Source organism: Candoia aspera, chromosome 11 (assembly GCF_035149785.1).
Source record: "Candoia aspera isolate rCanAsp1 chromosome 11, rCanAsp1.hap2, whole genome shotgun sequence".
NCBI classification, from domain to species: Eukaryota; Metazoa; Chordata; class Lepidosauria; order Squamata; family Boidae; genus Candoia; species Candoia aspera.
Window position 1 is genome coordinate 22,378,769 of NC_086163.1, and position 22,048 is coordinate 22,400,816.

A 22,048-nucleotide genomic window follows, 5' to 3' on the forward strand; every position below is an offset into this window, starting at 1 on the left:
CCAGGAAGACGCAACATCCCCACTCAGCTTTCTGGTAATGGTAAAAGAAGTGGGCAAACTCGTATGGGAGAGAATTCCCTCTTGTGCTTTTAGAAGCCCACTTGGTGCATCCATCTCCTGGGGCATGAATTCCCAAACAACCCCTGCTCACAGATCTTGGTAGGCGAAGCTCCCGTTCCACTATGGGGCAGAGCCTCTTCCATGCTTTGTGCGGGCAGGAATAATCTCACTGCTTTTTGGAAAGTCAACACGAGGCAGAGCGTGGAGGCCAACTGTGTTTCTCTTGGCTCCCTCCAGCTCAGGGCTACAGCCAAAGACTCTTCAAGTTAGTGTCTATTTACTCGTCCAGCCTTCGTGTTTGGCTTTGCTCAGTGCCCTGACCTCAGGTGTGCAGTTTTCTTTTTCCTTTGCTGGGCATCACACGGCATGTGAAAAGAACCTTCCAAGATTCAGCTGAAAAACCAGCTCTACGTGGGGTCTCCTGAGGCTGGCTCATAATCCCCCCTTCATAAAAGTTGTCAGCAACTGGAGTGGCATATAAGCCCGGTCAACTCATGAAGAAATAAAATAAATGCATTCATGGTTGTCTAACAGGGCTTAGAAATCACAACCCTATCCCATCAGGATGCAAAAAGAGTTTTAAGTCCTTTCTTTTTCGGAGTGGTGTGGGTTCTCCATCCCTTTGAAAGCTGCAAGACCAGGACCTGCTCCTTGTGGAAAATTAGCCAGTGACAGCATGGCTTGTGTGGCCCAACATTTCCAGTCTTAGTTTCAGCTAACTTAAACCAAGTGTGAGAACTTATGCTCCACGTATGCTCCTGGCTGGTCTCAACCTCTCTCCGTGCCATGGTCTGGATAACAGAAGCCATGTTCAGTTCAAAGTCTGCCAAGAAAGAACTCAACTTCTTTGATCCAGCAAGGCCTGCTTTAAATTTAACACCCTGACAAACGAGGAGTTGCATGTTTCATTGCTAATTTTATGTGTATCTTACAGTGGTGCTCAACCTTGGCGGCTTTAAGCTGCGCGGACTTCAACACCCAGAATTCTGGGAGTTGAAGTCCATGCAGCTTAAAGCCGCCAAGGTTTGCCTTAGAGGCTTTGTTTTACTAACATTACAATAAAACCATACAAGTCAAGCTGACTTCCATGTCCTCTTCATCTTAGTTGTAGGATTTCTTAATGTGAACATTCATGTTTCAAAAAATAAGGGCTAATGGCACCACTACAAGGGAGAGTGGGGCAAGGACTGTACATCAATTTTCCAGATGTTGGGACAACAAACAACAGCCCAGCAGTTATTTTTTGTGACCCCTTTGCCTGTTCCTCTCTCAGAGGACACCGTTGGGGCTTCAAAGTGGGTGAGGGGAGTTCAGCTTGAACTGCTGAGCTGAAATTCAGCTGCAGGTTCAGATCATTCATGCAATGACATGTGGTTACTGAACTGACCCATTTTCTAGATTCACAGAATGCTTGAAACTATATGCCAGCCAAATAGGCTAGACACACACATAACATGCTAAATTACCCCTTCCCAAATCCTTTTTGCTTTTAATCTGCTCAATCGTGTCCGATTCTCGGAGACCCTGCAGTTTTCTTGGCAAGGTTTTTTGGGAGTGGTTTGCCGTTGCCTCCTTCCTAGGGCTGAGAGAGAGTGACTGGCCCAAGGTCACCCAGCTGGCTTTGTGACTAAGGCAGGACTAGAACTCACAGTCTCCCAGTTTCTAGCCCAGGGTCCTGACCAGTGCTCCAAATCCTAAGTAAAACCAACTGAGCTAGGCTTCGCATGTTGTGCAAATGCATTGGTTAAGTCTTAAATCAACTTGGTTAAGCATCTGGTGGAACAGTGAAGGTACCCTTTTTTTCTTTTGCTTCAGATAAAAGACTCTCAAGGACTGTCCTGGGCTTCTCTTTTCTGTGGGTCCAGTGAATAGCTTAAAAAGGCACTAGCACTTTATTGGAACATTTCAAGGAAGTCGGTTTGTGCCCTGTGTTGCAAGAGCAGAAAACTGAATGTTTGCAGGGATCTCCAGGAGGAATAGGGAATGAATTCAGCAGCTGGCTTTTGGCAGGGTGTCCCAGGAGCCAGATGTGAACCGTGTTAATTCTTCACAACCTTACCAGCCCCCAAATGAAATTGCTCCAAACCACTTCGCACTTTCAGTGTGTTTCCAGTATAGCAGTAACGACAATAGGAGGCAGCCAAAGTTTAGCAGACATCTGTGTTGATCCTAGGGAAAAAGTAATAATAATAAAGTCAGTAAAGAAAGCTGGGAGCTGAAAGGGTTATGTTTATGTATGTAGAATCAATGAAAATTGGGGGTGGGAATGGGAACTAAAATTCTGTATGGAAAAACACGCTGCCCACTTTTAAATGCCCCTTTGCAGTCCTTGGATGCTTTTGCTCCATTGTCTTGTTTGAGATGTTGACCTTATGAGATGTGGACCTTATGAGATGTGGACCTTATGAGATGTTGACCTTATGAGATGTGGACCTAGTGTTTCCCCCCTGCTCCTTCTTTAGAGATGGGATGAGGAACTAGAGAGATCTGCCGAGTCTTGGGCTCGCCAATGCATTTGGGACCACGGACCCGCCACACTCCTCCGATCCATTGGTCAGAATTTGGCTGTTCACTGGGGAAGGTAAGACTGCGGGATCTAGCTAGCTACAAGTCTTGCTGGTGGGAGAGTATGTATGTTTGGCCAGTGGAAAGTACTTTACATAATCCTGGTGGAACATTTCAGCCTGATGCTGTAACCAGAGTAAGAAATTATGCTTCTTTCTGCAGCCGTGTGTTTTTGCCAGTTCCTAATGAGGAGAATTGGCTGGCAACAGGTCTTGGGCTTGGTTCCAATAGCTGTTTTCAGTCCATTTTTTACGTCTCCCACATTAATCTCGATGATGATACACAATCAATGCATATGGGTATGCGCGTGTGCGCACACACACACACACAGCCTTATCTACACAGAAACATATGTGTTTGTAGCTGGCTAAACATCATGTGCAAAGGGCTGGCTTAACCGCTCACTCTTAGTCAACATAGGAGTTCCCAGATAATTTGAAATAAAACAACAGAAGGAGTATCTTTCACCTGTCCCTCCTTCTTCCTTGGTATATTCACTTTCCAGTGTAACTGACCCTGAATCACAGAGTATAATGATTACATTGATGAAAGTCCACAAATTTCCCTATCAGTACATATGCTTGTATTGAGCTAAAAGTATAGACCAAAATATAGACCAAGCTACTGTTGTTTAAGTCAAGTCAAGTCAAGTCAAGTCCTCTTTATTTTTGGTCATTGACCAGTTACAGCTATTTCTTTCTTTCTGGCACTGTAGCTGTGTCAGGTGTACAAATTAATTATAAAAAAAGTTATGAACAAGTTAAAAGTAGAAAAGCAAGACAGATCACATCACAGTAACCAATTATTCTCTTTTGGATTCTGGGGTAACTCTTCATCTTGCAAGTAATCAAAACATGGTTTGTTCCCAGGACAACCTGCTTTTGGAAGTGGTTTCTAAATTAATTAATAAATAAGAATGCCAGTGCCATAGTATCCTAGATAAGATCGTGACGATCCCTGAATCTGTTGGGTAGATCGGCCCTTTGAACCAGAATCTCTGCAATAAGATCCTACTTTCTATGAGATGCTGATGATCAATGGGTGAGGGTCACTGTGCCCAGACAAAAGAAGAGAATATGCAAAGGGGCCTTCTTGCCTTCCTTACATCCTTGAGAGATGGTCTTCTTTGTTACACTAGAACAAGCTTCCTTTTTCCTTAGGCATCGTTCCCCAACTTTCCACGTCCAGTCTTGGTACGATGAAGTAAAAGATTATACCTACCCATATCCCCATGAATGCAACCCTTGGTGTCCTGACAGATGCACAGGATCCATGTGCACACATTACACCCAGGTAAGGGCAAGAGCTGCTGAAATGTAGTGTTAGAACCTGTGGCTTTTCCCCACAAGCTTGCCACAGGTGGACACGGTGATGAAAAGATGTCAAAGTGCAGGAGGAACTGACCCTGGCCAACTAGGTTCAACTGATTTGCTTCTTGTGTCTCTTCCCAGATGGTCTGGGCTACAACGAACAGAATTGGCTGTGCTATAAATGTCTGCAAGAGGATGGACGTGTGGGGCGAGGTGTGGGAAAATGCCGTGTATTTGGTCTGCAACTATTCTCCCAAGTAAGGCTGCTGGGGGGCAGGGGAAGAGTCTTTGTGTCTTTGTGTCTGAGGTGTGGCCAGCTGCGTCAAGATTTCCCAGGACCTCTTCCTTATGTACCCAGCACAACTGCTGTGTTCACACGATATGCGAACCCAAGCCAAGAAACCATATTGTGGCTTGACACGGTAGCTTAACATGTTCACGTGACATGTTGAGATATTAGCTAGGCTCCCACAACACAATACACCACAACAGTGTTCCTCAACCTCAGCAACTTTAAGCCGTGTGGACATCAACTTCCAGAATTCCCCAGCCAGACCTGCTGGCTGGGGAATTCTGGGAGTTGAAGTCCACACGGCTTAAAGTTGCCGAGGTTGATAAACACTGGGCTAGATAAACCAATAACCACAAACTGCCCAACCCCTTTTTATGCTAGCTTCATGTGTTGGATGAACCCAGCCTTAAAGCTTAGATTATGGGATGCACCAAAAGTATTTGCACATCAGGAGTGGTTGGAGAAACTCCAACAGGGCTGGGCACCCCTCGCTTGATCTGTAGGTTCCTTGACTTAAAATTTTAGCCAGCTGATTTAAGCTTTGCTTGACCACAGAGATTTGAAATGTTTGCATCGAAATGGCTGCATTTCCTGGTTCAGATGTTTGGACAACAGACCTGTGCCTGACTGATCTGAGACAAACATCCTTTCAAACTAGAAAAGACAGATGGAGTGTTGAGTGACTTCTGCCCATTAAAGATGAGTGTTTAGCATGTGGCAAGCACCATGTGAGGCTGATGTTCCCAGACTCTGGCAAAGTTTCTCAGTAATACAGAACAGCTAATATATTTTGATCTCTGGGAAGACACCTTGGAAACTCTCCCAGCTGGAAGATGGAGTACGTTGTTGACAGGAAAAGACCTTTCAGTGTTCAGATTGGTTTCCCTAGGGATTTGGGAGAAAGAAATAGGGGTAGCCTTGAATAATGGTTTTGTGGAGCTCATGTGAGGGCTAATGACTGGTTGGCTGTGAGGCATACCTTGGGTTCTTTCATCTGCCAAGGTTATCGTTAGAGTGCCCCCGGCCTATACATTTGAGGCAGCATGTTCCCATATTTACAGTCCTCTATCAAAGCATAGCTACAGTGGGAACATTCATTTTTTCATGGCTCAGGAACATAACACGTCAGGCACCAGGCCTAAAACAGTCCAGAGAAGCGACTTTGTATGTAGTGAGCCTAGCATAGGACGAAAGAAGAAAGTAAGAAACATTTCTCTATGCGCTTTTCAGAGGCAACTGGATTGGAGAAGCCCCCTATAAAAATGGCAGATCGTGTTCTGAATGCCCACCTAGCTACGGAGGAGGATGCCAGAGTAACCTCTGTTACAAAGGTAGGTGATCCAGTAGCGGGCAAACTTTGACCCCGGCTTTGTTGAGATGGCCTCTTATAGCTCCATCTCAACTGGGGTGGGGTGGGGGCAGTTAATAACAAAATGAGCATCACATCGTTGGGAGACAAGCTCTCCTTTTTTGAGTTGGGTTGCAACATTGCATGGGTGTGCCTAAGGGCAGAGGGCTTGCATCATGGTGGTGCAATGCTTGTTCAGTCATTCTGATAAAACTGTTGGATTCTGGGGACACCCCTGCTTAAGCTACCTAGCCATATACACGGGCCACACTGAAGATGAGTGCCATGAATTAAAATGATCCTGACTTTTATGTTTTGCTTCTTTGTGCAAGAGCTTGCAGCCTCTCTGGCTCGTATAAAATGTCACAGGAAGACAGAGGAGGAAGTCCTCCTCTGGAGCGTTCCAGACTGAGATGTGGGCAGCCAAAATGGTTGCAAAATGATAGAAATATTTATCACAGCAAACATCAAGAGTAGCATTTTCTGCTTCTTCTGGCAATCATGGAAACTCAACGACACCCCCCAGGAGAAATTCCCAGGGAATAATAGACCACCTTGAAAGTAGGGTAGAAAGTCTGAAGCCTCTTTTGCAGGGGAAGAAAGTGGATGAGATAGCACAAGGCAGATTTTGGTACGGTATTAATTTGGAGGGGATATTCTACTAAAAAGCCATTTCATCACTTCATAGTTAAAACTCATGTTAGCTTAATGTAAATCTCATGCTCAGATGCTGGACTAGATACATCCAGCCTGGTAATTCTCCACAATTACATTCAGTTTTTACAGTCCTCCTTCCTGAAAACCCAAATGGCATGTTGCCCAATTTGTCTAAGGCATCCATAGGTGTCAAAAAAGTCAAGATGGCAGCTGCAACCTTGTGAGCATGGCACCATCTTGACTTCTTTGACAAATCTTCCTTTCTTTCCTATCCCCACGGATACCTTGGTTTCAGACTTACTTATTTTGGGTGAACAGTTTTCAGCTAGAAGTGGACTTTTGGGCAAAGTGTCTAAAACTCCCTAAACAAAGAAACAAGAACTATTCCCAACTCCTAGTGTCTGTCTTCCTTGCTAATGACCTTGAATAGTAACACACTGCTCTTTTGTAACTTTTGTAACCCCCCCCCCCAAAAAGATGACCGCTATGTGCAAAAACCTGAGACGGAAGAGACAAATGAAGTGGAGACACCTCAAGTGACCGAGGACAAAAATGTCTGGAAACCTGAAACAATACAACCCAAATCCATAAAACCTGTGAAGGAAAAGAAACCGACGGAGGTGACTTACATGAGTAAGGAATTATTTCTGTGTTCCAGATCTGGGGCAAGAGAACTCAGGAATACTTGTTGCTTGATTACATAGAAGAAGGAAATGCAGCAAGGCTGTTTGGCAAAAATAGGGCTGGGGAACTCTGGGAGTGGTGGCTGGGGAATTCTGGGAGTTGAAGTCCACCCATCTTAAAGTTGCCAAGGTTGAGAAACACTGGGCTAGATAAACCAACAAGCTGACTGGGCTTACCAGTGTATTGCATGATCCAGAAGATGTCTGGGTGACTTTGGTGCCCAACCTGGAAACTTCATAAGGAAGAAAGGAAGACCTCCCCTTAAATTTCCTAGATCTGATTTCTTCTGCATAGTCTTACTTAAGGGCTGTAGGTCATACCTCTTGCTACAGCACTTCCTTCACAATTGTGCATTTTCTCATTCTAGCTCAAGTGATCAAGTGTGACACCAAAATGAGGGATAAATGCAGAGGATCCACATGTAATAGGTATTCCAGATTTATTCTCTTTCATTTATTTATTTATACATACATACGTACATACATACATACATACATACATACTTCAAATTTATTCACCGCCCATCTCACTCAAGGAGCAGTTCTTTTTACCCTTTGACCTGTGACAATGTTCAAATACACGTTCACAACGTTCTCTTTGATGGAGTTTTTAAAGGTTAATAAAAGAACTCCAAGCAGCTAACAGCAATCTTGCAGAGTAGAAGTGTGAACCAAAGGAGAACTTGCACATTAAGCTTAATTACGTTCAGAAATAAATTCAGTCTTCACATAGTAGTTAGATGGAAAAAAATAGATAGCTTACTTTTATTCAGTAGATCTGGATACAGGTAGCTTCATAGTAGAAAGTATTTAATCTTCACTGGTTCTTTGTAGACATTTTTATGGAAATAGAAATGTCTGTGTGCAAGTGAGATGAATGGACGAGAGCTGCATTCTGCAGCACCTCCTGCTTACAGGTCTGACAGAAGGGTAATGGAGGTTGTTAATCCCCAAGCCCAAGAAGGAGGAGGAAGTGGAACTCAGGTGACCCATGTGACATCCCACAAGCACAATAGAGATGTGTTTGCTAGAGAGACCCCCTTATGCTTATGAGACAATGCTGAGTTGACCCCTGATAATTCCAACTCTTGGATGTCATATACTGTACATCCAATAGTCAGGTAAAAACAACCCATTCAGGTCTTTCCATGTAAGCTCCGACTCTGGAAGAAGAAGTGGAGCTTCAGTCTATTCCCAAGGACCTACAATGACACACTGGTTCATTCTAGGTACCCATCCTTATATTGGCACCAACCTTTCACCGTTCTCCTTTGACACATGTTGATCCATCCTCTCACCTTGCCTCTATGTAATGCTTTTCATTACACTATGGTTTAATGATCCGAATCCAATTCAAACATCAGCTGAGAATTCTTAAAGAAAGAGCTGTTAAAGTCTATACTAGGGATGGTATGTCATTCTCAGTCTGGCCTTTGGTGTGATGCTGAGATCCAAAACACCTGGGGAGTGCCGGATGGAGAAAGTTTTGCTCTTGACCAACAGTATGACTTCTTAAGGCCGCTTCCAATATTCCTTAACGATTCCCATTTGTTTGGCTAGGTATCTGTGCCCAGCTGGTTGCTTGAACAGTAAGGCAAAAGTGTTTGGAATCTCCAGCTATGAGAGTGTAAGTTTTCTTAAAAAATATATAGATATAGATATAGATATATATTTCAAAGTTACTGATTTTCAAAGTCAAAATCTTTGTTTTGGTCACTGACCAAGATAAAAGAACATTAGAATTATAATATTTACAATCATTCCAGCCCAACCTATAAGCTATGGAAAAGTAACTGAAAGTTACCATAACTATCCCAAAGCAATAACATCACTACATTGCTAAGATCTGTATGGATATCTCAGAAACTGGGGAATATAATCAGAGAAGTCATGCATCTCCTTCCCTACATCTGAATATTTGCTGTGGCAAGCAGCCCTGTGCAGTTTTATAACTGCTTTCTTCCTTTCTTCCTTCCTTGCAGTCATCCAGCATATGTCGGGCGGCTATTCATTCTGGAGTATTAGATAACAGAGGAGGCTTGGTAGATATCACTAGAAAAGGAAGGTCGGACTTCTTCATAAAATCTATAAGAAATGGTGTTGAATCATTCAGGTAATTCAATTTACTGTGTGCAAAATAATCTGCGTCGTGTCAAGTCTCTTGCCTTGATCTGTTGCATCTTTGGTGTTGCTTGCCATGAATTATAAGAGCTGAAATCCTCCTTAAGTGGAGGACCCCTGAGTGGAGAACAATATCTAAACCTGTTAGTCGATCCCTTGTAACGTTGCCTAGAAACTTGATTTTGGAACGCACTCTTAAACACTGAATTCATACCACTTTGTTTTTTCTTTCACAGCAAATACAAACCTTCCAACTCCTTTGCTGTGTCCAAGGTCACAGGTAAGTTTTTCTTCATAGGGAAGAAAGAATTAGTCGGAGAGAATTGGTATTTGCCATGCCTCCAGAATCCACATGGATTAAAGCCTGTTCTAGTTGTGGTTGATCAGAAAAGGAAACAGAAGTAAGAAGATAAAGGGGGAGATATCATAATAGAAGAGAGAGAGAAGGGGAGAGAAAAGGAAAACAGGGAGAAAATAGAAGGGTGAGACAATGAGAAGAAGGGAAGCTTAAAATAATAATAATAATAATAACATTAATGGTTTTGCTTGAGCTGGTTGCCTTTCAGTGAAACATACTTGACATGTACAACTGTAAGAAATAAACAAAATTGAAGCAAGCCACTCCTTTTCTTTATGGCCACTGAAATATGTTAGTCCATGCTGAAGCCATGCTGCCCAAAAGTGTTGAGAACGAATATTAAGTACATATAGGGAGGGAGGGAGGGAGGTAGATGAGAGGAAGGAAGGAAGGAAGGAAGGAAGGAAGGAAGGAAGGAAGGAGGGAGGGAGGGAGGGAGGGAGGTAGATGAGAGGAAGGAAGGAAGGAAGGAAGGAAGGAAGGAGGGAGGGAGGGAGGGAGATGAGAGGAAGGAAGGAAGGAAGGAAGGAGGGAGGGAGGGAGGGAGATGAGAGGAAGAAAGGAAGGAAGTAGGTAGGTAGGTAGGTAGGTAGGTAGATGAGAGGAAGGAAGGAAGGAAGGAGGAAGGAGGGAGGGAGGAAGGAAGGAAGGAAGGAAGGAAGGAAGGAAGGAGGGAGGGAGGAAGGAAGGAAGGAGGGAGGGAGGTAGATGAGAGGAAGGAAGGAAGGAAGGAAGGAAGGAGGGAGGGAGGTAGATGAGAGGAAGGAAGGAAGGAAGGAAGGAAGGAAGGAAGGAAGGAGGGAGGGAGGGAGGGAGATGAGAGGAAGGAAGGAAGGAAGGAAGGAAGGAAGGAAGGAAGGAGGGAGGGAGGGAGATGAGAGGAAGAAAGGAAGGAAGTAGGTAGGTAGGTAGATGAGAGGAAGGAAGGAAGGAAGGAAGGAGGGAGGGAGGGAGATGAGAGGAAGAAAGGAAGGAAGTAGGTAGGTAGGTAGGTAGGTAGATGAGAGGAAGGAAGGAAGGAAGGAGGAAGGAGGGAGGGAGGGAGGGACCTTTGTTTTGATTTCTTTCTTCTTGATGGGTTTTGCTTATTCTCTGGTGAGAAAGAATTGGCCAGAAAGGTATTGTTAGCCGTACTCCCAGTTCCTACAGGGATCAACAGTTCCTCCCAATTTAATAGTCAATGTGGTGGTCTGTGATCACAATAAAGATGACTAGGTTATGTTTGAGAGCCAGTTTGCTCTAGTGATTAAACATGGTGGACTAAAAGCCAGGAAACTTGGAGTTCTACCGCACAGAAGCCAGCTGGGTGACCTTGGGCCAGTCCCTCTTTCTCAGCCCTAGGAAGGCAGCCATGGCAAATGACTGCTGGAAGACTATATGGATTGGCTCATCTCCTTGCCAAGAGTCAAGACTGACTCAAAGGCACCAGAAGCAGATACATTTAAAAAGTTATGTCGAATGGTTTTCTGCCTTGCCCTGGCTCCATCCCTACCATATCTGGAAAACGTACCTTTCCCATGGAGGCCATTTGGAATTGAATAATAAATATTAGGCCTGTGCAACATGGCTGCACCTTGCCTTGGTGACGATCCTTGTATCACCGTAGGGCATTGTCTAGAAGTTCCTGTAACCCAGAGAAGCTTCTGTGCATCTTAGTTGGAAAGGTAAAATTTGTTTTGAATGAATGCTTCACATGGACCTTTGTTGAAGCAAAACCCTCCATGACATTCTTGCACAGGCCTAGGTTTTTGTCCATTAAAGTGATCAGTCAAATCATTACATGTTTAAAAAGACAAGTAAAAATAACACACCGTGCAGCCTAATTAGCAATTTACTTTGAAGTCAAATGATCTTTTCCTCTTGGGTTTTCTTCTCTCTCTTCTGAGATGTTTGTTTTGATAGGCTTATGAAAGTCTTCAGAATGGCAAGAAGAGTAAAGCAAGGAATCTCCAAGGGAAAAAAAAAAGATATTATCCCCAAATGGAACAACTGTCCACCCAGTTATGGTTATGATCCAGGCAAAACATAGCACAGCTTCATTTTGCTTCTGGGGCCAGGCTTCTGTTTGTCTGAACAAAGGCATTAGAATTAAAAGCAAGGAATTTCAGAAGCAGAGCCATCAAGAGCCATTTCAAGGTTGGAGTTGACTTAAATTCAGCCAGGAGGAACCCTGCAGTTTTACAGGAAAAATGAGGCTACTTCAAAAAGCTGTGGATTTAAAAAAAAAAAAAAACCAGAAACAGAAAACACTTTTCCTGCAATTTTGGCAGATCTCCAGGATTAAAGAAAAAGAAGAAATATCTTGAAATGTCTCTGTGGTGCAAAATTGTTTGCAGTAAAGATAGTATCTATATCCAGTATGCTTAGTGGATCAACTGGTTAATGCCTTCCCTGAAAATGCCTTAATTCTTCCCCTGCCTTCTAAGCTGTCCTAGATGGCAGTATTTATTGGCCAATAGGGAATTGGGGTAACTTTAAAAAGTACCTAGGTTCCACTGCCTAGTGTACCAGGTAAACTGCCTTAGATTTCAGTTTAGTTCTTGACTGCGTGATGCAATAGGTGGGTGAACAAGGAACTTGTTTCACATGTCTCTTTCCATCCCATGAGCTATGACGTCAGCACACTTTAATGCATTACTGGAAAAAAGATACAAGAATGTGTCGTGTGAAGACTGGCCTTGTCCATGTGGGAGGGGCCCTGAGGAAACTATGGATCGATGTGGGATGGGCTTTGTGCAAACTACAGCTAATTTTTTTCTTATTTGCATTTTCATAAAGATATCCCTGCATGAGACAGAGATAGAGATGACAGAGAGAGAGACTGAAACAGAGAGACAGAGAGAGAGAGAGATAAATCTTCACTTACCTATAGAATCTGTATTGAGGCGATTGCTTGGTTTTAATACTTCTTAATGTATCTCTTCCCCCCCCCCCAATTTTACTAATTTGGGGTTTGTATATTCTTGGCCTTTGACCACAATTAAAAAGGAAACTTCATACATCTCTTGTATGCTTAATTCCACAGTGCAGACTTTGGATTGTTACACCACAGTAGAAGAGCTGTGTCCATTCAAGAAGCCAGCCACTCACTGCCCAAGGTAAATGTGGATGATACTTACACACTGTACACTTGTGGGCATGAGTTGCTCAGAATTTCTGTTGGATGAGCCACATTGGACCTGCACAGAAGGACAAAATATTTACAAGTGAGACAGTTTCTGCTGGAAAACCAACAAGCTGAACAGCTGCTGCTGTGGGCAATTGAGAAAAGGAAGTTTTTTGTTTTTTTTTAATCGTATGGCATAGCAGTTCGGTGTTCATGCTGCTTTTTCTTGCTGGGAAATCCTTGTGAGGTCCAGCAGCCAGATGTGTAGACTCTTTAGCCGTGACGAGTCACGTTGCCCGGGGTGCACCACAAGGAGGCTAGTCTACATTGCACTGAGTTGGGCTGCGAGAGAGGGACTGGCCCAAGGTCACCCAGCCGGCTTTTGTGCCTAAGGCGGGACTAGAACTCACAGCCTCCTGGTTTCTAGCCCAGAACCTTAACCACTAGACCAAACTGGCTCTCAGAAAAAGAAGTGCTGCCTTATGATAGGACATTTCAGTCAAGTCCATTTGGGAATTACGAAGTTGCTGATTGGGTAGAACTTCCCATAGTTGACTTCAGTAGATGCTGTTGGCCAATCAGGAGCCACAATGGACGAAGCTGTTGGAGATACTGTATGACTTTGCATGGCCTCCAAGTCCTCCCAGATAGGGTGCTTGTCCCATTCCCTACTTTTTGTACTAAGTCCCAAACCAGTGATTCAAATCAGCTGCCACAACTCTTGGTCTGACCCAGCAAGGCTGCTTCATAGGGTGGTGGACCAACCCTGAAACTCCCAGTTTGGAGAATTCCTGGATGTATTTATGCTTCATCTCCATATCTCATCTTTTAGGTCCTACTGTCCAGCTTACTGCAAAAATGAACCAAACCACTGGGCTCGAGTATATGGCACAAACATTTATGCAGATGTGAGTAATCCTTTCTCTTTTGTGCTTAACAAAACGCATCAGGAAATGATAGCACTGCCATGGTGTTTTAGATGCTTGTTGCTTCCAGGAGTTTTATAAATGACAGGAGCAGGCATGTCCAGCAGCCACACCCAGGACTTCTGGGCGATTGGCAGAAAATGATGGTTTGCAGTTTCCCTTGGCTTTCCCCTTTCCTAACTGACATCCTCAACTGACATCCTGTCATCCCTACTGAGCCCACTCAGACATACCCTTCTATGACTATGGCTATGTTTTAATGACAAGTAATGACAATTGCCTACAAGGTCACTAGACACAGTTAAATATCGGGAGGAATTGAACCACAGCATGGAAAAACTTGAGGTCTCTTGCCGTGACATATAGCAGCTAAATTTTCTAAGATGAGGTAGATCCTAGATTGATTTTCCTATTTGGCCCTGAGTGAATTTTCTGTTTCCCTTGGGTCAGTTCAATCAGGGAAAATGCTGATTTTCCAACAGATATGGCTCCTTTCTTTGACTATTTGGTTTTATTTAAATGATCACAAGTCAAATGTGATTTGATCATGCTTTGAGTCACAGGTCAATTAAAAGCATTTTGTCTAAATAGAGGCTTTCATTTATAGGAATCAGGAACGATTAAATATGGCCTATGGGGGGTTCATGAAAAATATGTTTAGTTTGCAGTGGTGGTTTTTTTTTTTTTTTAAATTGAAATTAGCAAGCTGATTTAGCTTGCTCAGCCTTGAGGCCCTGTGAAAGATATCTTCGAGGGAAAAAAGGTCATGCTAGATTTGGAAATTCTCCCAACAGCCCAGAGAGCCAAGGAGCTTGTAATTAATGGCAAAATAATGAGACTGCAAACTTGTTGGATTTGTCCTCCAGGATGTTGGGTGAACTAAGAAACATACACTGAAAGTAGCAAAATCTTATCATCAACCCAGATGGTTAATGACTCTACATAAAAGTAGTTTCCCGAGAGAGATATCAGCCTTCAACCCAGGATGAGGGGCAAAGCGGAGAAGGCACATTGGTCAGATATTTCTAACATATACAAAGAGGAATGGTTGTGGGCAGAAAGAAGAGAAAGCCATATCAAAACAGAAATATGGAATACTATATCTTCTCCATATGCTGAAGGGTTATTTTTTAATAGATAAGAGCTGAAAAGAGATTTTTCTTAGAGCTTCCTCTTAAAATGACTAAAGATGTCAATTTATGCATGTCCCGAAAAACAGATCAAAAGAAGAGAATTGCAAATGTTAATACATGCAAATTTAGGAATACACTGTAGCTTATTTGAATTGGAAAAATGTTTAGGTGTAAGGGATTGAGGGACAGCCCTGAGATACTTCCCCTTTGGGGTTCTTTGCAGCAAAATAAAGGGTTGCTGGAAATAGAAAAATGTCTTCAGAAAACTAGGACACCAGACATTGTTCTTTTGACGACTGATGGATGTAGAGGACAGAGGACTGAGCTAAAATGTTTGCAGCTGAGTGCAGCTCCAGAAAGATGGTCTGGCTTCTTCAATATGGCTACACATCACACCCAGATTACGTGGGGCGGGATGAGGACATTAGCTATTTTAAATAGTTTCTGCTTGTTTTTCCTTCAAGTATGCACAGGGGGATAGTGATAGTATCACAAGAGAAAGATGAATATTGTAAAATAATGACAAGTAGAGAAAGAACAGGAGGAAAAGATAACAAGGAGAGAGAAAGAAATTAGAGAGGAAGTGGAGGGCCAAACCACATCTTTTGAGGGCCTCTTCAGGTTGGACAATGCCATTGGTCAGAGCAGGTGGAAGGGTTCCCCCTTGGTAATTCCCCTCCCAGCAGGAGGTTAAGGAGTTCCTCTTGAAAAGCTAAGAATGAAACACACCATCCATCCATGCCTGCGATGGAACAAATGTGCAAAATAGCCGGCACACACTGCCGAATGTCCCTGGTTCCCATCAATGTCATAGAAAGGTGCCAGGAAACTGCTCTGCGCTCTAATTTCAGTGGACATCCAAAATAGCTCTTAGCAATTCAGCATAGGGTTTATGGCAGACAAGGAGTGAAACAAAAAATCAAAAAAGGGAAAACAACCCTTGGAATTTAAGCCTGATATTTCTCATGGAATACAGGGGTGTCAGATAAACATTGGCCCGCTTTCCTAAAGTTCTTCATACCCAGGACAAAAGAATTCCTTTGATTTTTCCTGTTGCTTTTGACTGTATTTGCTTAAAAGCTCGTTTTGCTTACTTAGAACCTTCCCTGTCTCTGTCAACCACCACTTGCTGAGTAACTTCAGACTGTAAGCTCCATAGAGGGAACTTGTCTTTATGGCCTGCAATCCTGGCTTGTTTCATATAAAATGCTAAACTGTAATATGAGCTCGATGGTTTAAACTTGGAGCATGGAGTGAATCTAGCTGCTGTGATGTTTAAATCATAGTTGCTGGCTTAGCATACTATAAGAACCCTACCAATGATCATTTATTTAATAAACTATGGTTGGACCAATCATGGCTTAGCATAGGGTGTGGATCCAGCTAAGGATAGCCCTAGTTTAAACATTCTTATCCCATATAATTTACATATATCCTCACTCCCTAGACAATGAACCATGGGTAGGATTGCCTTAAGAGAGAAGCTTGCTTTCAAAATTATCTATGGCAATTATGTTATTTTGCTCTAAATTCCATGTGCAAAGACTTTGATGTTGGAAGGATGAGCATTCATGAATGGGACTGTCAGGTGGATTCCAATACTCTGCTAGAGAGCTACCATTTAGTGCCACGGTTTATGCTGTGGCCCTTCCTGCCACCTTCACCTGCTCCCATGGCCTCTGAGAGATGGTGGAAATTGGGTCTCAGATCCTGGACCATAAATGTATCTCCTGATAGCATTGTTTGGACCAGGCTGACCATTAGGAAGGGCTTGGCCAGCTGGTGGATGAACAGCAATAAGCATTTAGAGGACCAAGTCCTGTCCTTCACGCACTAGAAAGTCAGACACAGAAAGATGGCATGAGACGGAATCAGAATATTGCATTGTTAACCACTGTACAATATCACTTTTTCTGATCAAGGATGGCTGGTGGAAAATGATGGCCAACTTGGTTGGTGACATACAGTATGTCACCTAAAACTGGGAGCAAAAGAGGTCTTTACGAGTTGCAAACATTACAGACTTTAATACATTCCAACTTCAAGAGGAGAACTGCAGTGGTGAGGTCTCTGTGCCTGTTGCATGTGCTCCTGGCGTTGTGTTAACTCTGAACAATCACTAGTGTTGGATTGCGAGTTCATTTCAGAGAAAGACTTACTCTGAAGGACCTTTGAAGAGGACCAGACAAGCCCTCAGGATGGAGCATCATTATTCATTTTTGAAGACTGGTGCAAAGACTTGGCACCCTCTCGATTGCCTAAAGCAGCAGCATATTTAGGGCAGGCCAACTGCTTCCCTCCTTCACTTAAGTAGGGAACACTGGGAGTATCTACATCTTGTAATCTCCAAATAAACACCCTCTAGATCTGTTTATTCATCTATTGCCAGCACTCTGCTTCTTCCATCATTATCAGCTCTGGTTTCATGGGGGAAGTGACAAAGAAGAGGCACCTTGAGATGGAGACCTCCCTCCCTAAGAACATTAGTGTATTTTTGGACAAAGTAGGAATTGAACTGGGATCTTCTTGGTTTATGGCATTTCCTCTTTGCCAGAAAACCTCCACAGATTTCTCCTAATTCTTGACTGTGCCTTTGTGTGTCTAGACTTTAGCTCTGCATGAAGGAAGCATGATGTGCGGCTCATCGGCCTAGTTGTATCATTGCTGCTGCTAAGGGAGGGAAGGAATTCTGCTCTTGGAATTATCTTCTTCCAAAGGCTTTGCAAATTGCTCACCAAGATAAGAGATTTCTGCTGCAGAGGAGAACAAGGAGCAGAAATCAGGAACACAATGCAAGCAAAAAGGAAGGGAAGGGAGTGTGTTGGCCACACGGGTGATGAATTTTTGCAGGCTGACCATCCCGGAAATAAACAGTTTAGAATAGAATTTGGAAAAGAAGAAAGACCTTCTGGAGGATGAGGTGTTATGGAAAGTCTGCCTGAGTTCCTTAAGGACAGGAAGTTGTTCCTGAGCCAGTTTCTGATGCTGCGGAATGGAGGGCTAGCACACATTCAAAGCATAGCTGCTGTCAAAAGCTCCATCTGTTCTCCTTGACCATATATAGAAAACCCCAAATCAAACTGGCATTTGAAATCCTAAAAGCTGCCAACCCAGAGGCAGTGACAGTTATGAAAAACGGGACCAAGAGAATTGACCTTTTATGGCTTGGGTGTGTGTGTGTGTGTGTGAGAGAGGGAGAACCTGAAGCATAGTGTACAGTATATACGAGCACGCAGCAATGCATCTTTGATCTGTACATATGTTCTTTGCACAAATTCCATGAGGTCTCTGTAATGCTACTGAAGAAGGAGTTTCAAGGCATGGCACCCGAGTCAAATGTGTAATTTTTGTGCGTTTTCCACCATAAATCTAAAATTCCAAAGCTGCATTTCTCAACAGTCATGCTGTTCTGTGCTATTACACCACTTCCTGGATAGCTTCAGGACAGCAGTCATCAGTGAGTGTTATGTTCCCTTATCATCAGGCTTGACATTTTGATAAAATTTAATACGAACCACCAAAAAAACCAAAAGTCTCTCTGGTCTTGGAGGTTTTTCAAGTTTGTTCTGTTTTTTTTGGGGGGGGGAATGGTGACTTCTCACCCACAGGCAGTTTAGAACTGTGCATAGGAGCAATCTGCTTTTTGGTCTCATGGAAAGCTGGACCACGACTGGTGCAGACTGATTTATAGATTAATTCTGGATTTGGTCTAAGCCTCTTAATCTGCTCTTCTGCAACATGTTAAGTGATAGCAAAGTCGTAACTGGAGATTTATGGGGATGTGACATGGGACCCGTTGTCACAGTGCTTGTTCTCCAATTTTTCAGAATTCCAGCATCTGCAAAGCTGCTGTGCATGCAGGGGTCATCGGAGACAGTTCTGGTGGTTATGTGGACGTGATGCCTGTAGATAAGAAGAAAATCTACAATGGATCCTTGAGGAATGGGATCCGCTCTGAAAGGTAAGGTGAACATTTCCAGCCTGTAGAAGAAATAACTATCTAATCATAAGGGGTGGAGATTTGGAAGATGCAAATTCGGAATCCAAAATAGAAATGGAGATATGAATCAACTGCCTATGGTAAGGTACTTATTATCTATCATCCTCACAGTTCTATAAAGCAGCTCAGAAATGGTCCTCCAAAGGAGGCAAGAAGCTCTCAGAAAGGCCCAGCTGTCTAGGGACACATTAAATAAACTTTTCTGTGTATGTCTTTAAATTGCCATTTTTTTTTCATTTGAGCTGGTTTTTTATCTTTTCTTTTCAGCTTAAAGACTCCCAGGGAAGGAAAAGCTTTCCGAATCTTTGCTGTGAGGCAATAAGTGTTCAAGATGGGGAGACTATTTTTGTGGAAAGAGAATGCAGCAGAGTGCCCCTCCTTGGGCAAGAGGTGTTTGCCCCAGCATGTACCATGATGAAGCCCTCTAAATCAACATTCTTCTGGGGAAGAAAAAGATGGCAGCAGGAATCTTAACGTTCTGCTTCCCATCAGCATCTGCTCACTGTTTTATTTTAGGTCTGTTGTTGTTGTTTGTTGGTTTTACTTCCAAATGTGTAGAACATTCAGAAAAAGGAAGATGGTTCCAATTTATGGGAGAATATGGTTAAAAACTTGCTTGCCCCACCCATCCTATGTACTGCTTTGCCCCAAACTATAGGCCATTGGGGTTCATGGAATAATACTTCCAGAGGATGAATGTATATCTGCTCAGTAGGCTTTGGATGAGAAAACAGAAAGAATTTATGTCACCCCAATGGCTAAGTTTTTGAAAGGGTAGGTCACAGTCAAGAATGTACCCAAAATCCAAGTTGCGATATCTTGACTGGATGGAATTATGGGATGATTTAGGTCAGATTATGTGCCACACTAAAAGAATAGGTACAGATTTTTCTGTGGATACTGGAAGGTGGTATTGAATTTTCAGGAAAGAATCTGCCTTCCAAAAGAATGGAAATGGAGCAGTTCCTCTCAAAGAAAGCCTAAATGAGATAAATAGGTTTGCTGGCCAAACAATTGCAGGAAGTTAGGAAAATGGGGTTTATTAACACAAAATTAAATAATTGGGACTCCTGTCCTGGCACATTCTGATTCATGGTATGTTAGTTAGCATTGTTTAATGTACAAATAAATGCAAGTTATTTTATTCAGCAGAGCTGTTAGAGCTTAGCTAAGCAATGATTTCTGAAAGTTGATCTTTATTTTGCTGGAATCAAAAGGGTTTTGCTTTACATTTTTATTTGTATAGATTGGAGACTTGATGTATTAGGTTGATCACAACATATATATTATGAAGTCCTGTTAGACCAGTTCTCCTTTCTTATATGCTGTATGAATAGTTCATATACAAATCCCAACTGTTCTCCTAGTGAAATGGTTGTAAAGTCGTCCTATTTTAATCCAATTCTCTGAAGGCTTAGATTTTTAAGGACTTAGCATTCGCCTAAAACCTTGAACTCAATCTTAATTGGGAGCCAAAGGAATGCCTTCTGCCAATCTGGTGCAATGCTGGCCATACTGTCTTGGAAAATTGGACTCTGATCCCATTTTACAAAAGGACAAATATTGTAACTTCAATGTGCAATTTCTATTTATTTAAAGTTCTTGATTTTAGTGGTCAGTGGCTCTTTTAAAACACACACACAACACCACCCAAATAATACACAGGACTAAATGGTTGCTATAAGTGGGCTAGATTTTGGGTTCCTAAACCAAAAGGGTTACTTGCCAGCTATGGTGCTACAGTGGTGCTAAATAAGATCAGGAAGATCTTTTTGATTCTACATCTGCTCACGGATTCATCCAGGAGGAAGTGGCTCATTTTTCCACTGTTTTTTGACATTTATGTCTGGGGAAAAAAAATCAGCATAATCACAGTATGGCTCCAAGGCAGTGTTTCTCAACCCTGGCAACTTTAAGATGTGTGGACTTCAACTCCCAGAATTCCCCAGCCAGCATAACTAACCAGCATGGCTGGCTGGGGAATTCTGGGTGTTGAAGTCCACACATCTTAAAGTTGCCAAAGTTGAGAAACCCTGCTCTAAGGCATCGTACTGAGATGGGTGGGGTGGGGGATTGTCCATCCTCTACGTAATATTATGTATCAAGGGTGGGAGAGGAGAGTTAGTGTGTGTATATTGTTCTATTTTAAGGCCCTCTTTTTATGGTCCGGAGAATCGGACTCCCAGATTTCACTGGCAGAGTGTCAGGAAATGGAATCACATTTTGGAGGTAAGCAAAACCAGTTCTTTGAGACATCAGATAGGATAGGCTTCTAAATGCCTAAAGAGGCAAAACAGATACAGAAACATGGGGGGTGGGGGGTGCCACCCCCTTATGCAATGTCATCACCCTAACGACTGCATTCCTCACATGCCCAAGAGAGATTACAGAAACAGCGTAATCTCCAGTTACTAAAAGGTAGCTCATCCTTGTGGTATGTTGATTATCAGACATGCTGAAGAACATAGGTTAGGTTCCATTTCTAAACTAGTCTCCTCTATGTCTGGCGAACAATTCTGAAACGGATGCAAAGAGGTCAGATTGCTCTGATCAGTCCTCAATCCAGTTTGGTCTCTAGTGTGAATTCGTACAAGCCAATAGAGGAGTGGATTTTGATTCTGTTCCCAGATTCAACAGCTTAGAAGCCTCAGACTGAATCAGATGATTTAAATCCATTCAGACCAGTTTTTGTTTTTTGCGTATTTCCAAAACGTGTGTGTGTGTGTTTCATGAAATGGTTCAATAGATCAGAAAGAGATGATTTACACAGCCCTAACAAGCAATTGTGTTGCTCCTTTGCCTGGTTTCATCACTATCTATGGGGAATGAAATAACAGGGTGTGAATAAAATATGGGCATTTTCATTTTTATCAAAAATATATTTATGGGTGCCACTAGATATGAAATGACTAGATAAAGGAAAAGAATTTCCCTGCTGCATTAAAATTTATCTGTTTTAAAGCATATATAGATCTGCATAGATCATATCTGTAGGCAGCAAAAGCCTGCAGTTTTTGTATATTTGCTTTTTTTTTCTATGAAAAACGATGTATTTTTTACTGTATCCTCTGTAAAAAAATATTTTCTCTAAAGGGCTTGCATGAGCTTTTTAATGGGCTGAATTATTGTATTTCCTTTTGATAAATACATTTTCTTCAACCAATTATCTATCCATTGAAAGAACCAAAGTCTTACTATTTTGTGTTATGACATTTGTGGAAATAAAACCTTTGGAACTGCGTGGAGCTTTGGGTCTTATTTGCTTTATCTTTGCAGCTGCATATCTCTTTGAAACAGCATAATCTGATCCATATTTACTTTCTGATAAATGTGGAGATCCCAAGGGGAACATCTGGGATTTGGGAAGACATGGCAGTTGGCTACAACTGACCTTGTGTAACTTCTGCATTCACTCTTGAGAATGAAAACTGATGCTTACTCTAATTCAAATTCCAAGGAGGGTAGCTTGACAGTTAATAAACACAAGCA

The 22,048-nt window shown here is 42.6% G+C and overlaps 1 protein-coding gene across 1 annotated transcript in view; it reads left to right on the forward strand.

The window, feature by feature from the left end:
* Positions 1–21,804, forward strand: part of CRISPLD2 (cysteine rich secretory protein LCCL domain containing 2) — a 36,211-nt gene extending 14,407 nt beyond the window's left edge. The window contains exons 3-15 of the mRNA XM_063312687.1: positions 2,523–2,641; positions 3,786–3,918; positions 4,077–4,192; positions 5,458–5,558; positions 6,710–6,865; positions 7,284–7,344; positions 8,476–8,542; positions 8,898–9,028; positions 9,273–9,316; positions 12,420–12,492; positions 13,333–13,408; positions 18,387–18,520; positions 18,827–21,804. Coding sequence (XP_063168757.1) covers positions 2,523–2,641; positions 3,786–3,918; positions 4,077–4,192; positions 5,458–5,558; positions 6,710–6,865; positions 7,284–7,344; positions 8,476–8,542; positions 8,898–9,028; positions 9,273–9,316; positions 12,420–12,492; positions 13,333–13,408; positions 18,387–18,520; positions 18,827–18,881 — 1,266 coding nt within the window. The 3' untranslated portion in view covers positions 18,882–21,804. The remainder of the gene's footprint in view (positions 1–2,522; positions 2,642–3,785; positions 3,919–4,076; positions 4,193–5,457; positions 5,559–6,709; positions 6,866–7,283; positions 7,345–8,475; positions 8,543–8,897; positions 9,029–9,272; positions 9,317–12,419; positions 12,493–13,332; positions 13,409–18,386; positions 18,521–18,826) is intronic.
* Positions 21,805–22,048: the final 244 nt, after the last annotated feature.